At 40.5% G+C, this 17,425-nt stretch overlaps 1 protein-coding gene across 1 annotated transcript in view; it reads left to right on the top strand.

Annotated features, from left to right (window-relative positions):
• dntt (deoxynucleotidyltransferase, terminal) overlaps positions 1 to 17,143 on the top strand; it is a 224,052-nt gene extending 206,909 nt beyond the window's left edge. Inside the window, exon 11 of the mRNA XM_062058758.1 lies at positions 17,057 to 17,143. Within this exon, the coding sequence (XP_061914742.1) occupies positions 17,057 to 17,143 (87 nt within the window). The remainder of the gene's footprint in view (positions 1 to 17,056) is intronic.
• The last annotated feature ends 282 nt before the right edge of the window (positions 17,144 to 17,425 follow it).

Consider the following 17,425-nt stretch of genomic DNA (forward strand, 5'->3'; position numbering starts at 1 on the left):
TACACAGGTTCATTTGTAGAAGAGGACCAGTCTCTCATTTAAGGTCTGACAATGAAACCAATTTTGTTGGTGCTGAAAGGGAGTTGAGAGAAGCACTCGCTGCTCTAAATCACAGCAAAGTACAGTCGGCATTTCTGGAGGAAGGAACACAGTGGAGCTTCAACCCACCAACAGCCTCTCACCATGGAGGTGCATGGGAGCGCTTGATCAGAATGATCCGACGAACATTGACATCAGTTCTACGACAGCAAACCCTGAATGACGAAGGATTTCAAACGGTGCTGTGTGAAGTCGAAGCGATCCTGAATGACCGCCCCATAACAAGGTTGTCTGGGGATCCCAATGATCTAGAAGCCCTCACTCCCAATCACATTCTGACCATGAAAGGAACACCAATTTTACCACCTGGATTATTTGAAAAATCAGACCTCTATCTCAAACGAAGATGGAGACAAGTCCAATACATCTCTGACCTATTCTGGAAACGCTGGTTAAGAGAGTACTTACCTTTGCTACAGGAGCGGCAGAGGTGGAGCAAACAGAGAAGAAGTCTCGTCCCAAATGACATTGTACTCATTGCAGACAATACCGCTCCACGTGGCTCTTGGTTACTTGGAAGAGTCATGGAGACTTATCCAGATAAAAAAGGATTGGTGCGTTCTGCTAAAATTAAAACTAAAACAAGCACACTGGACAGACCAGTTACAAAAATTTGCTTGCTGCAAGAAGCTGAAGTGTAATAAAAAAAAACACACATTCAAAGACGATTATTATTTGTTTATTTATGGCTCCATTGTTATTTATTTTGAATTGTTCATGGCATCCTGCCCTTCTCAATTGGGGGCCGGAGTGTTGGAGCCAAAATTCCTTATTTGTTGATATTTTTTTTATTTTATTTTCTCTAATTGATTGTTGGGTTCAACATGTTTAATTTACTTTTTTTTTGGCAGACTGCTCCACTCACTTCCTGTTAAGAACCAGGAAGTATTGACGGGGGAGGGGACTGTTGCTATGGTGCGGTTACCATGGTAGCCTCCATAAATTAGGTTCAGGTGTGAGCACGGGCAGGGCGATTGGAGGACAAACAGTTTTCGACCGTAGTCGTGTTCGTGTCATGTCGTATCGTGTCATGTGGTGACAATGATGTGATAATGTGCCAATAAGGTCAGCATACTTTGTTATAGAATTTACATTTGATTTAAATTAGATAGCTGGAATAAACAGATTGTCATATCCAAACACAGTTCTGCAGTACTGGACATTCTATTATTTTCACGCGTCAAACTGGTCAACACAGTCGCCCTCGGTACCAGCCCAAAGGTAAGGGCTGTACAATACTCAAAAACTGTTTGTAAACCTGGAAGCCCATTGTTCATTATTTAGTATGCGTGGTGTCAGTGGTGGTTACATAATCGATATAATGTATATTGTATACAATGATTCCTCAATCAATCCCTAGTACTATGCAATAAAACACTTTTTTTTTAAATACCTGATCTGCTGCACATCCTCCATGTGTGGAGTAGCTGCATCATGGATGGTTTAAGAAAATATGTAGGCAATGTGATGCACTTGTTGGGAAAATTGTTTAGTTTGCTAGTTAAATATATTGATTAATTTGAAACGTGTTTCTCATTATGTCCTGAAACTGTACATGGTATATACTATATACTGTATACTGTCTGAGGCAGACCCTCAGACAGACAGTCATGCCTGTTTTGTCCAGATTGGCAGTGAGGACAGGTGTACATGTGATTTGGCTGGAGTGCATTTGCATTCTCTCTACACAGACCACTAAATTGAATATATTAATTTGTACAATGACATATGAACATGTTTGTTGTGCTCGACTTAATGGGTGAGATGTCTTGTAATGAAACCCTGTTGCAGTTGGTAGTTCTGTACCATGATCAGTGACACATTCACTTGAAACCCGTCACAAATTACGTATATACTGTAGTTGATCTTAAACCTGCGACCCACTGGTCACTGAGTCAGAAGGTGAGCAAACTTTTTGTGTCCGTTTAGTGAAAAATAACTAACCTGACTCTCGCCAGATCCTTGTAGTTCGCTGAACTCCACACAAGGATCTGGGCTCAAGGGCATTGCAAACTCCTTCAAGATAGCAAAAAATAATGAACCAATCAGGATCGCCGGGCGGGATTTCATAGATGTGACGTAGCGGCGATGCGACTGTTTGATTCAAACAACAAGCGAGGAGTCGTGTGCTGACATTGATTCTGCTATTGCAACTGTTTTGTCGAATCTATCGAATATTTAATATAATATAATATATTTAATATACATTTTCGCTCTGTCATTATCCAATATGTCGGCTGTTCTGTTTTGGATTTCCCAGCGTCGCTCTCATCAGCGTCACGGGTTGATTTCGATGTGAGTGGTTGAGATAGCATGTCATTCAAGATAACGGACAAGGGGTTTATCCAATCATATACAATGATTTTTTTACAAAATCATTGAAATAAAATACTTATGAAATACATCTCCTATTGAGAAGTCCCAGATCCGTGTGTGGAGCTCAGCGAACTACAAGGATCTGGTGACAGTCAGGTTAAAAAATAACTACATAAGCCACAAATTGTCTCTTTTGCAGAAGTAGCATGTCTGTCGATAAATAGTGGTAGCTGGTTTCAGACTGTCATTTTTGCATTTGTATTGGCATTTACTCCTTAAAATTAAGATTTTAAACCACCCTATAAAGGCCAGTTGCTTTCTCCTTTTCCTCCTGAATAATTGATTGAGTGTGAGCAGCGAGACTGAGACAAACTCCTTAGTGCTTAAAATTTTTTTTAGTTGGCTCGGCTTAATGCTTTTGTTCAAATAGTCCATGCAAATTGCTAAATAAGCACTTTCTTTGTATTAATTTAATGGTACATCTGCCTACCAGTGCCCGGTCTCACACGTTTTTTGAGATCCAGACTGTTTCTCTGCCAATTGTTATGCTTTTATAGGTTGCAAGCAAAAATTATGGTTACGAGTCTCTACACCGCTAGTTAGCATAGCGAATGTCACAGTGAGACCCTTAACATCAGATCAAAACATTTGATAACTCACTTTTTCATTAGCAATTCATAACAGTGTTTTTCCAACCCTGTTATAAAGTTAGAATGAAGGACAGTGCTGAGAAAAATCAGATTTATTTATTGAATTGAAGAAAAAAAATGGCAGGGTTGTGCGTGTAACGGGAGTCGTCAATAAAGGCTATGATAACACCTGCCAAAAATGTTAGCATTATTTTAAATGGAAGATATTTGATCGTGAAAATATGGTGAAGCTGCTGATGGTGTGTTTGATGGAGAATCAATCTGCAGGACATACAGTAGAAGTCCGCTTTCCAATGTAAATACTTAACATGATTATTACATTCATTAAACTACTGTAATTGTTTGTAGTACATTACATTGTATTGTTTTGATATCATTTGTATTTATCATCTAGTTGTTCCTATTAGAAAGCATGTTACTATACATGTTTACTTTTTGGGGGGGTTCAAAACAGAATTGAATTTGACTAAATTTCAAAGAGGAACATTGAAAATACGAGCTCTGTCACAAAACCAATAAAACTCGTAAGCCGAGGTACTACTGTACATGGTAACAGCTGTGTTTATCATTTTAACTGACCATTGTTATCACTATATTATTCTCTTGGCCAATACTTTACTTAATTTATTCCAAACAAAATTTCCCCTTAGTTCAATTGACCATGTCTGCATAAAAGGATTGTTTTCACATGTAAGCATTCAGACATTTCTGAAACGCCCTAAAGATGACAATCAAAGCTGAAAAGTGGATCTATTGAACTGCAGCACCAGAAGACTCATTTTCCTCTGCGGACAATGTCAGGTGATTGGCGGATGTTGTGGACCTTCCAAGGCTGAGATTAGCCTGAAAAAGTCTTCCTAAGACAAGCAATAGTGTTAAATACAGCAAACATATTTAGTTTAAATGGCTTTTTGATTTCATTACACTTTATTTCAATATTCAACCGGCCATGTGTCCCCACTGTAAAGTGTATGTACAGAAATGCAAATCATTTGTTTCTCAGTTGACAGTAAATGTGTTATGTTTTCCGTATTTGTGTAAGAATATGACATCAGGTTTTTGATTTATTTGAAAGAACGTTAGGTCGCTACATGACACAGTCCTCCATCAATTTCCGGATACACTGCAAAATGTTAACCTGACTCTCGCCAGATCCTTGTAGTTCGCTGAGCTCCACACAAGGATCTGGGACTTCTCAATAGGAGATGTATTTCCGAAGGCGGGTCCTTGTAAAAAAAAATATTGTATGTGATTGGATAAACCACTTGTCTGTTATCTTGAATGACGTGCTACTTCAACCTCTTACATCGAAATCAACCCGTGACGCTGATGAGAGCGACGCTTGGAAATTCAAAACAGAACAGCCGACATATTGGATAACGACAGAGCGAAAAGTTATAGAACTTTAACTGAAACAACGCAGCAATGTCAGTAGACGATTGATGTCACAAAACAGTTGCAATAGCAGAATCAATGTTAGCACACGACGCAGTGAGCGTGCCGCCATTGTTGTTTGAATCAAACAGTCGCTTCGGCGCTACGTCACATCTATGAAATCCCGCCCGGCGTTCCTGATTGGTTCATTATTTTTGCTATCTTGAAGTAGTTTGCAATGCCCTCGAGCCCAGATCCTTGTGTGGAGCTCAGAGTCAGGTTAGTAAAATGTTGCCAGTTGCAGAGATGTTACATTTTATTTCGAGAAATTTCCCTAGTTTTAGGAGCTATTTACTTATTTTTAGCCATTCATTAAAAATGAAACATGTAGCTGATTAGCAGCTGTTTCGGTCAAGAACACTGACACACAGGAAACTTGAGTGGTTACAAGTATTTCAAAACAGACAAACTCTCTCCCATATGTGATTAAATCTGTAGAAAAAGAAAAGGAGGACAAGTTCCATGCATGCTGCCTAAGAATAAGTACACGTAAAAATATGCAGGCAGAGTAACACTGTATCAGTGGCGTGCAGTCACTAGAGGCAGGGGAGGCATGGCCTCACCTGCCATCATGGAAAGAAAAAAAAAAGTAAAAAGAAAAAAAATTAATTAAATTGTTACATGTATCCAGTGATTATACTAAAGTTATTTTCCATTTAACTTCACCAGTTTTAGATTATTTAAATTTTTATTTTCACATTTGCCGTTCAAATACTGAGAAGAGACGGTGCGGTGATCAGCAGCCACTTGAGGCACGTCACTGATTTGTGCCTCAACATGGATTGTGCGCAATGACTCGGCTAACTGCTGGCCTGCTGTGCAGTGAGACCGTATTGCTATATGAATTATATTATACATTTCCATAGTTTAGTTAGCTGAGGTATATAATGTACAGTGTATTTTGTCAACAACTGTATGTGTGTAACGTATTTATTGTGCTGAGCGATCATAAAACTGGAGGCTCGTCTCATAACCCCGCCTCCTGGTGCCAAACACCTCCGCCGCAGAATGCACCGCCCGACGGGAGCGCCACACCAACCAAAGCCCACACCCAAACCCTCCACGTGCAAGACCGAATCCACCCAAAAAAAGTCACTTAACATGAAGCCAAAAGGTGCAAAAACAACAATGCTCGCGCAGCGCGCTGGAGGAGCCGTGAACAGGGACACAACATTAGGTACACCTGCACTGCAGCGCGGGTTTCATATTTGTTTCATTCACAACTCTTCCAACACGAACATCACTGCTCCCGCACTTATAAGTAAAGGTAAGACCATAATAACGTTTTTTTTTATTAAATGTGCTTTTTTGTGTGCTACAGTTTGTAAGTGTAAAGTTAAAGTTAAGTATACCAATGATTGTCACACACATACTAGGTGTGGTGAAATTTGTCCTCTGCATTTGACCCATCCCTTGTTCACCCCCTGGGAGGTGAGGGGAGCAGTGGGCAGTAGCGGCGCCGTGCCCGGGAATAATTTTTGGTGATTTAACCCCCAATTCCAACCCTTGATGCTGAGTGCCAAGCAGGGAAGGATGCTGGTATGAGCTTTTAAACATAACCCGTTAACTGCTGCCAATCAAATGGTGAATAAGATACTCTTTGGGGTTCATATGTTTGTAAATCTGACTGTGATGAAGTCAGTGCCTCACCTGACATTAACCTCATCGCACGCCACTGCACTGTATGCATATATAAAGGAATTACTTTTGTTTTTATCTTACTATTTTAACCTCCATTATGTCCCTCGAGCATGAGGCACTCTTCTGGTGGCAGGGTGCCAAAAAAAAGTAAGAGAAAATGAAAAGTGCAGTGAAATTAAGCATCGTAAAGAAAAATTAACATTGGCTGCATGCCCGTTCAAAACTGCTCTAAGACAGTAACCATCATCATGGACTAAGATGCCGCAGTAGTACTTCAACTTACAAGATCAAGTGGTTCCATAACCCGAGCTCCTAACTCAAAACACTCGTAATTCAAATCAAACTCGCACATTGAAATGAATTGCTTGAAATCAATTTGATCGCTTAGCCACCCAAAATACCACCATTTTATAATATATATAATATTATCTATTTCATAATGCCACCTGGTCAGGGGCCTTGTGGTTAGAGTGTCCGCCCTGAGATTGGTAGGTCGTGAGTTCAAACCCCGGCCGAGTCATACCAAAGACTATAAAAATGGGACCCATTACCTCCCTGCTTGGCACTCAGCATCAAGGGTTGGAATTGGGGGTTAAATCACCAAATATGATTTCCGGGCTCGGCCACTGCTGCTGCTCACTGCTTCCCTCACCTCTCAGGGGGTGAACAAGGGGATGGGTCAAATGCAGAAGACAAATTTCACCACACTTAGTGTGTGTGTGTGACAATCATTGGTACTTTAACTTTAATTTTAACATGTAACATACCTTTTTAAGAAGAAAAACAAATGTTTTCCACACAATAGAATGTACTCCAAACACGTCAAGAGACAGCAGCGGCAGCTTCTTCGTATTTTCATGGATACGTTTGACTCACTTGTGGCATGGCTGACGATGCTTATGCGATGTTATGTTTGTTACATGTAACAAGTCGACCTGAACCACTTTCAGTATCACAGGAACTGTTTATTCCTGACTCAGCACATAAACACACCTGTAGTGGCTATTTCTACCGGTTGCTCACTTCCTGTCACGTAGCATTGTTCTCATAAAACCACTTCCGAAGTGTGGACACGGGGTGTGGTGTTACTCTTTGAGTCGGCTGGGTGTCAACCGTGTTGCTCCCCCGTCGCCATCAACTTCTTTATTTAAGTCAAAACACATTTAAATAATACTCATAGCTTCCTGTTTAGCTCACAACCTTCAAATTAAAGTACGGGGATAATTATAAATTATCTGTGGACAATGCTGAAGAAACAAGTCCATGTCAGAAAACCAACAAATTTAGCTGAACTGCACCAATTTTGTCAAGTAGAGTTGTCAAAAATTCAACCAGAAGCTTGCCAGAAGCTTGTGGATAGCTACCAAAAGCGCCTTATTGCAGTGAAACTTGCCAAGAGACATATAAGCAAATATTAACATTGCTGTATGTATACTTTTGACCCAGCAGATTTGGTCACATTTTCAGTAGACCCATAAAAAATTCATAAAAGAACCAAACTTCATGAATGTTTTTTGTGACCAACAAGTATGTGCTACAATCACTCTATCACAAAAACAATAAGAGTTGTAGAAATGATTGGAAACTCAAGACAGCCATGACATTATGTTCTTTACAAGAGTATGTAAACTTTTGACCACAACTGTATATCATGGATCAGGGAACTCACAATAGCCAAACTTGCCAGATTTTGGTTGTAAAGCGAGCCAAAACACTGTACAACTGACTCTGTGCGAGTACATACAACAAAAATATGTGATGATAGCCATGCCTCTCAGATAGATGCTTTTCAGTGATCAGCTGTTCTAGGTTCTAATCGCCCCTTTATAAAAAAACAAGGATACAATTATATTTTTGCATTTTTAAGTCTAGTCTTCCAGTGTTCGCCCAAGGTGGAGAAGTCTGAGGCACCAGGTTCCAACACGGAGTGTTGTGCAAAGTAAATAAATCAGAACATCCCTTGGGGTATGTAAGGATTTTCGGACTTGAACAGAGTAGCACAGAAAGAGCTTCATTCCTGATACTTACAACGGTTGACTTGGTCATTTTAAAAATCTCATCTTGTGTGTTTCTTTGGGTTTTTTTTCGGAACAGTGGGCACATCTGTATTGTCGCAGAAGTGGATTTACAGCAAATCACATTAGCCATATCAAATCTTATTTTTTCATGTTTTCTTCCACTCCGCCTCAAAGCCTCAATCTTTCATCACCTTGAAGTTCAATATGGTAGAGCTTGCCGCACCATTAACTGCAGTCATACTGTTTGTGTCTGCATGTTTTTTTGATTGTTGATATAGATGCCCATATCTGTTGTACAGATTTACTTTACAAAAAAAAAAGTGTGGGTTATTTCTCTTGTTGCTGTACTTGTATTAGACTTTATTGAATGTTTGGATATATTTAGTGTTTGATGCAGCCGGACCTAGAGCCTATCCCAGTTGCACTCAGGCAGCATTTTAATTATTCTGACTTCAAATAAAAATATTTTTTTGACATTTGGATGGAGAAAGTATAAAAGATTCAATTAGCCAAATGCAATCTCGAAAATCAGGAGCACTTTCGAGTGGAGAAAGACTGAGTCAGAACTGCATTCAAAATAGAGAGAGAAGATCAGAATGATGTTCAAAAACTGAAAACAGAAGATAAGCTGCTTGTATTCTATTTTGTGTCCTTATCTGCTTGAGGAAATGCTGAACGAGCATGAGGGAACACGTAATGTTAATCATGTCAGTTTTGGAGTAATCATGGACCATGGCTACAAAAAAAAAGCAACTTAGTGATAAAAATAATTGTTTTTATTAAACTGTCAATGTGGGAAATGGGATCCAGTCCTGTAGACATCACACCAAGAGCGGACTGCATATCGATTCTTATTAGTTATTAGTTATTCACTGATTACTCAAAAACTGATTGATATTTTAGAAAATGACTGCCAGATTCATTTTCAGGAGCAAAACATACGTGATGTGAACTGGTTAATTAAATTGTGGTCATTTGGATGCTATGGGTTCTTTAATGTGCCTCAGGATGGTCTCTGTAAAATAGTTGTTCGACAAGAGTACAATGTTTTCTTAAAAAAAACAAAATGTTGTATTCCTCCTATCAGCACTGATTAAATATTTTGTGTGACATAACCATAAACGTGAATTATTTATCGAATGTCAAAGTAGAGCGGTTTTAAGAGGTGGACCTTTTAGGAATAATGAAATTATATTACAGCTGAGGTCTTTTTTTATAGTTATGGCTTTGACTTTTACTGCTGCAAAGATAAATGTGTCTGTCAGAACTGAAAAGATCAGAACTCAAATTAATGTAGAAATGTTACCATTTCAAATGAATTTAAACATTTTTAATTAATGCCATCCAGACATCATCTTCTCTGTCGTCCATCCATCCATCCATTTTCTACCGCTTGTCCCTCTTGGTTTTGTGGGTGCTAGAGCATATCCCAGCTGCACTCGGGCTGAAGGCAGGGTACAACCTGGAAAAGTCGCCACCACATCGCAGTTTTCCCTGACGTGTCGGATTTTAATCAAGCATTACATATACCCAGAAATAATGACTGTCAAAGTGAACACTTTAACTCATGTGATTAATCATAAAACAATATCGCATTAATCACGTATAAATGCAGATTATTTATTTTGGTCGCACATTCACAGGGGCAGTGCTATACGGTGCGACAAATTTAGTCGCAAATGCGACTAAGAATAGAATGTGCCATTTAAAAGAAAACATGTCGCACGCACACACACATATATATATATATATATATATATATATATATATATATATATATATATATATATATATATATATATCAATGTTTATTTATATAGCACTAAATCACAAGTGTCTCAAAGGGCTGCACAAGCCACAACGACAGCCTCGGTACAGAGCTCACATACGGGCAAGGAAAAACTCACCCCAGTGGGACATCGATGTGAATGACTATGAGAAACCTTGGAGAGGACCGCATATGTGGGTAAACCCCCCCCCCCCTCAAGGGGAGACCGAAAGCAATGGATGTCGAGTGGGTCTGCGTGTGTATGTATATATATATATATACATATATATATATATATGTATCTACATATATACATATATACGCATATATAGGGGTAGATCTTGCTTTGGTTTCTGTCTGTTTCTTGCTGTTTTCTCTATTTTTGATGGTGTTTTTTTTTCTTTAATGTGTCTAAGGCCAATGACAAATGAGTCACGAGCCACAGATGGTCCCTATGCCGCGTTTTGGGCACCCCTGCTGTAGAAACTAACTGTTTATGGCCACTATAGTTGCAGTGCCGTAGTATATTAGTTCATCCTATGGTCACATATGGGACGCGAGTTGTCTTACATCAGTGCCAGAAATAGTAATTTCAGCTGTTCACCTGGCAGGTTTTTCCTGTGCGATTAAAAAAAAAAAAAAGGGGATAAACCGGAAGTCCTTTAGCTGCCGCCTTGTTTTATCTTTTATTACTACCTTTGCACAAGTCAATGTTTAGTTTTGTATGCACAATAAATCGACACAAAATTCGTACATTGGAGCAATGTTCACAGACTCCCATATTTGGCTTGTTAGTTCCCGTCGCAGACGAGTGATGATGGTCATGGACTCAGGGTTGAGGGAAGAGTTGTTTGATCTTGAATGCTAAAAAATGTTAGATGCGATTTAACAGTCAGCCTTAATGTATTGTTGCAGCTTAATGATTTGTGAGCACGTCATGCAGTGTGCGTGTGCGAGACGGGTGGGTGTAGTGTGCAGTCGTGTCGAGGGCCACGGGATGAGAGGCTGAAGAGAGAGAGGCAGAGGCGTGCGGGTTTAGGGGTTAAATTGCTTGACTTTTGGCGGCCGGGTCTGGGTGAGGGTGTCACTGATGTCCCATTAATAATTAATTGTTTTCCCAATATTTTCACAATCGACCGGTAGGGTCCCAAAGATCGACTGGTCGGCGACCCATGCTTTACAGTATTCCTGTTCATATAATACAACATTAACAAATACATATTTCAGACATAGGTCCTGATCCATGCATATTTTGAATTCATTTCTCCAAACTCCATGGAACGTATACTGTATGTTTACAGTATACAACGTTGGGTGATGCCTCAACTTGAATCAAATTAAACCTGAATGCAAAGAACTAAACTAAGAGGCGTGATTAAAGCGCTTCATGGAACACTCACACTTTCTTTCTCTGCCGCGTGGCCAACCTGTCCTTTGCATCATTAGTAACAAGCTGCAATACTTGGAGACATGCCTCATAGTGATCCCTCGTCCCCTGAATGATGACTCATTGTTTCCTGTTACAGTTACTCTGCCTTCAGTTGACAGGGTTGGCTGACGCTCTTTTGGCTTGTCCTCCCATCTTTTCGCAACATGTCAGGTTCAGTTTAGGACTTGAAGACAGAATGTGTCAAAATCCCAGCTCATTCTCTCTCCAGGCGGTCTCGCTCCCAAGGTGAGTCAGACCTCGTCACTGCTCTTATGGAGACATAACCCCCATAATGTGGCATTGGTAGACAGCCCGCAGTTAATAGCCTGGCAGTGATTTGTCAGGGAAAATACTCATCTGTAGAGTAGCATTAACTTACAGCAAGGTTACGATGTGGGAGAAGCACGCCAGGTGGAAAAAGCTGTATGGTCAAATAGGCTACGATTACGCTACGGTGGAGTCCAATTTGGCAATTTCTAATGTGAATGCAATCTGACCCGTCTCGCAGTGTTTACAGAATTAAAAATGGCTTCAGCTTTAGTCGGTCTCAGTACTGGCGCATTTGTAGCAATTACAAGGGTTTTGTGCAATCAAAGTAAATATTTTCTGAATGAAACTATTGCGTGTAGAAGATTAAGAAGAAAGAGTATTGTCAGGGTTGTCCCTGACAGTTTGGTCAAGTTTTAGTTTTCCTCTGCGTTTGTCTTGGTTTCCTGTTCTTAGTTTCCTGTCAGTGCTTTTATTTTGTCTTCATTTCCTGATTTTCCCTGAGTGCTTTGTCCCCTCAGCTGTGGCTGATTGGCACGTGGCCACACCTGGTGCCAGTCAGCCAGCTGCCTATTTAAACCTGTCCTGCCCTCCAGTCACTGCTGGATTATTGTCATTGTAGTGTCTACCTGAATGTCATTACAATACTTGTCACTTGTCACTTACCTTCTACCTATTTGTCGTTGTAGCTCCGTCTACTTTTGTCCACTCCGCCTTAGTCATAGTTCCTTCGTGTCACAGTAAGTGTTTTTGTTTATTGTCCACAGTTAGCTTTGTGCTATTTTAGTTTATAGCTTAGTTTGTTCTCCGCCTTGTGCGCGCCTTTTGTTTGTTCCCTTATGTTTGTTTTTTGCCAGAGTATTTTAATTAAATCATGTTTTCCCATTCAATGCCTGCCATCATCTCTGCACCTTGGGGTTCGTCAACAACAAACTCTGACAAGTATTCTGTATTGGCTGTGGCATTTTTATTTTGCTGCGATGTCTGCTTGAAAAAGCGTGCCTGTGGGTGAGCAGTCGGAGACAGAAGTAGTGAAAATTTTCCGTGAGTTCTTAAAACATATTATTTTCAACTTTTTCAACAATTTATTTTATAACTGTCTATTTTGGTGGATAATTATGACACTTATCATTTTTTGGTGACGTTTTGGTCGGATGAATGCGGTCAGAGCGCAGGAGCATTCACATTGAGGACACATTGCATATATATTCGATTTATTCCACATATGAAAGAGACCTGCATCGGTTTTTAAAAATTCGGGACTGCACTGATCACCCTGACATGAAAAAATCTGATGCAGGTCGCATATGGGCAAAAAAAAATTGGAATTGCCCTGAAGAGTGAACAAAGCCATAGTTATCTCAGGGCATTAATCGATCGCAACTGGACTGTGTGGTTTGTTTTAGAAAACGTTGTGCCTCTCATCTGAGTAGGCGCATAGACTCAGATTGGTCAGATCTAGTCTGGCGGCTGGTGCCAAAACCCCAAATATTTATACTCCAAAACCAGGAGGTTGTGCCTGGGCTATGATGGTTTACCCCTGTTGTAGTGAGAAAACCACTGTTTTGATGCAAACTAGCAATCCTAACTGTCAAAGCCAACGACAGTTGTCAAAGTGTAATTTCTCCTTGTTAGCACTGACGTATTGTGTGGCAGAACGATCACTGTAAATCGACTACTACCAGTCCAAAATAGTCGGAATCCCCCACGTAAGCATTCCATCCAGTTGTATACAAATGGTATTCTGGTCACCTTCTGTGACCAGAATGTTTTTATTCCTGATATTTGTTGGAGGCTAAATTGTAGAGTGTTTTAGGAATGGTTGAAAGGACAGTGTTGTATGTGGGAGACAGATGGTGTAGCAGACCACCTCCTCTGTTCAGGGATGGTTTTTCAACCTTGACATAGATGGCTTCCCTCACTCCTCTTCTGTACCATCCGTTCTCCCTGTCCAGAATCTGTTTCCCCAAAATATGAATCAGTGCATTCATCATTACACTGAATAGCATACACCAGATTGTTGTTGTGGGTGTGGGGTGTCCGGTCTTTAGGATGTACTAGTCTCTGTCTCAGGGTGTTGCCTGGTTTGAAGTGTACTGTGATGTTGTGTTGGTTAAAAAATATTCAAAGTTTCTCAGATAGACCTGAAACATATGGAATGGCAATATGTTTTCGTCTGTCACCCTTTTCCTTCTCATCCACTCTGTTCTTGTTATTTCTTTAACTGGATGCACTTTACCTCAATACCCCATGCTAACGAGTGGAATTACACTTCGACTTACATTAGCATTGACAGTACGATTGCTCGTTTGCATCACGACAGTTGTTTTTCTCACTACGATAGGAGAAAACCATCCTTGCCCAGGCACACCCTCCTGGCTTTGGAGTATAAATATTTGGGGTTTTGGCACCAGCCGGTAGACTAGACCTGACCAATCTAAGTCTATGAGCACAAACTGATGAAGCCTACTAGGATGAGAGGGGAAATGTCTTCTAAGACAAACCAAACAGTCCAGTTGCGATCGAATGAATGCCCTGAGATGACAACGACCTGGATGATTGAGAACGTTCATAGACAAGGCATAAGCAAGTAAAAAGACAACATTACCTTAAGATTTTGCTGTGGACATTAACATCCAGTAAAGTAAACAATACAAGTAGGGCTGTCACAGTTAACGAAAATTTCCTTTGAAGGCACTATTGACGTTTGGTTAACATGCATGCATCCTGTGTGACCCTTGTTCCATCCCGTAGCGTGGGAAAATGCAGCTTTGTTCCAGATGATGTTGACACACAAGCGGGAAGAATTATCAAGCATAAAAGGACAAAGAAAAGGGTACATTATGCCAAGCCTAGCTCCAAAGCCCCGTCAAGTCGCTCTCTCGACAAGACCGAAGCCACAGTATTTTCATCAACGTTTGCTGTGACCCAAGTCATCACCGGAGCAAATGCCAGCTGTCAGCTGCCTGCTGCTGCTAGAGTGCTTGCATTCAGAGGGGTGAAGATTCATGTATTTGCTAGGTTTGTTCTTTTAAACCACTATTGGAAACATATTGCAGCCGCTGGTGGTGTTCCTTTTTTGTGGTTCAGAAGAATGTCACTATGAGCCCACTTTAAACTGTTCTTTTAAAGCTGCTGTATGTCACAAGTAGGTTGATATTTTGAGGGCGGTCGTGTTCGATAATTGTGCCCCGTCCTCTACCGAGTTCAAACCTTCAGGATAGGTACACGTGCAGTGAAAAATAACAATGGCAAAGCGCCAGGGGGGGGTTGAGGGTGATTAATGGTGTCGCTCACCAATTATTATTATTAAATTCTTACTATTATTTATTTATTTATTTTTATTGTGATTACTTATGGAGTTTATTGTGAAAAAATTGTGAACAGGAAGTGAACAAAAAGTTTTGCAACTGTTATGTAAAGAAAAGGGGTAGGATTAAATAAGCTCTGCTTCTTCCTACTCCTTTTCGAACATGTTGAAAAGAGAAACTGGAAATTGTGATGTATCATGTTGTATGCTTGCATGTTCGAAATAAACTCAAACTCACTTGTTTAAACTCTGCACGGCGGCCGATGCATCTGTTTTTTAATCCTTTCATACACTCGTGTGGGTGAGCATGTGTCAAAGCCGGATCGAGTCTGCGTTGCGTATTGCGTTGTGCTCGGAGGACAAGGGGACTGAGGGATTTTCTTTAGCCGAAACAGGTGGCGTATTTATTTCTGTATGAAATAAACGGAAAGTATTGCAGCAGCATTAAGACACAGGGATCTGCAGTACACCAGTCTCCTCACAGCATGTCTTCACAGCAAGTGATCTTAAATGACCAGAAATGCCATACAAAACATTCTCAAATGTCACAAAACCTAAATCACAATTGCAAATACATCGAAAATGAATACACCACTGTCTAATTAATATTTGATATAATAGGAAAATAAAGAATACATTAAAACATAGTACATAACAATTGACTAAAGTCTTGGGGGCAACGGAAACATGCCTGTTTGAAATGAACAGAAAGTTTGGCAGTAGAATCTCAGCAGGCACAAGACATTAAAACACTGTTGAGAACTTGTTGAGTTTGGTCCTGACGTTGAGCAACTCAATCATAACATTGAAACAACATGCTTTTTGACAATGTTTGATCAATGTTGGGTTCTGATGCTGATTTGACCATTAAATTTTGGTCTTTTCCCAACCAATATTCTAGAACACAAATACAACGTTTAAATCCGATCTCAGACCGGGCTCCTATTGGGGGGAGGGTTGCAACCTGGAATGGGAAAAAACCTCCTTTGCAAAGCACTTATACATATTACAACATACAACTCGAGACTTGCAATGAGGGGTGAGTGGGTGGGCATCCGGCTCAAAGCTTCCAGCCACTAGGGGCGCTGCGCTGTGTTCCATCATACCACGTGGGATGAAGCGTCGAAGGCGTGGAATAGGGGCTGAGGTATGTGTGTGTGTGTGTGGCGTGTATTTTCCGCGGATTCATATGTGTGTGTAAGCCTGCAGCGTGTCTCTGTTCCGTGACCTTAGTGCTCTCACAAACGCGGTAACACGGCCAGTCAGTCCAACAAAAGTCAACAACAACAGGTGTGTGTCTATGAAAGACAGGGAAGGAGTTTGATGCGTCTTTGCTGCACAGTCCTCTCGAAGCAGCAACCTTGCCATGTCGCTTGCAGCCAGGGAAAAAAATACAGATTAGAATGTTTGTGTTTGGGCAGGCGAAAATAATTTTAAACTTCTATGATACAGCCTTATATATACTTAAATTTAGGGGTCGTAAAACATCACGGACACTTACATACGTTAGCCCCTGGGATCGACTTCTGAAGGATGATGAGTGTCTATCTTGGGGAGTTATGAGGAAGCAGTGATAACAGGACGATGGTGGCCACGTTGGAGGTCAGTGATTTGGCCCTTGAATGGCAAACTGACTGACACTGTAAGAGAGACAGGGCACCATCTGGTTCCTAATCGATACAATGACTTACAGTGTCCAACTCACAGATAATGGGTTGATGACATCACTGGTTGGCGGGTGAAGGCCCAGAAGGTGAGCTGTCAAATGACCTGGGTCCTCAGAGACTACAGTCTTGTTCTTATACTTGCCACGCTGTGAATAAAGTTCTCTTTGTTGAGCAAGTTTGTATGAGTGGATTCTTCTTCATCATCATCATCACCCTCTTTCAGCCAAGAAGGATGGAGGCTTAATACACATCAAAGTTGTGATGTGCAATTGGTGTTAATTTTAATAATTACAATTCTGTATTGTACAACATGGGGGCCATTAGACTTAGTAAATTCTACTGCTATGTATTTGTGTACGAGTGAGTGTAAAGCATGGCCATGCATAAGATAAGAGTGTCAGTTTTCACACATTTCTGCTGACACTTCTGACTTTGTACTTGTTTGCCTCCCTGACAGAGAGAGTTCCTGGCAGCTTCAACTGAAGAGGACATATTTGCTCATCTTGGTCTCGAGTACATTGAGCCTTGGCAGAGAAATGCATAGGCATCCACTCCTCCTTGACTGTGATTCACCACTCTCAATCACTTTTGATTTCCAAACTTTTTTTGTGTTCTTTTTCTGGATTTTATGCTGGTGTACGATTTGTAATGATGCTTATTCAGTGAATAAACATGATCCTACATTCACATATTTTTGTTTGTGTAAGTGTTGTAATGACTCTTGCAAAACAAAGGCAACTGAATGCCTACAAGGAGCCGAAGAGAGGACTGGAAAAAGCACTGAGGGGACGAGGGAGCATGAGGTTGGAAGACATGAAACAATGAA

The sequence above is a fragment of the Entelurus aequoreus genome, linkage group LG09 (genome assembly GCF_033978785.1).
Source record: "Entelurus aequoreus isolate RoL-2023_Sb linkage group LG09, RoL_Eaeq_v1.1, whole genome shotgun sequence".
In the NCBI taxonomy this organism is placed as follows: Eukaryota; Metazoa; Chordata; class Actinopteri; order Syngnathiformes; family Syngnathidae; genus Entelurus; species Entelurus aequoreus.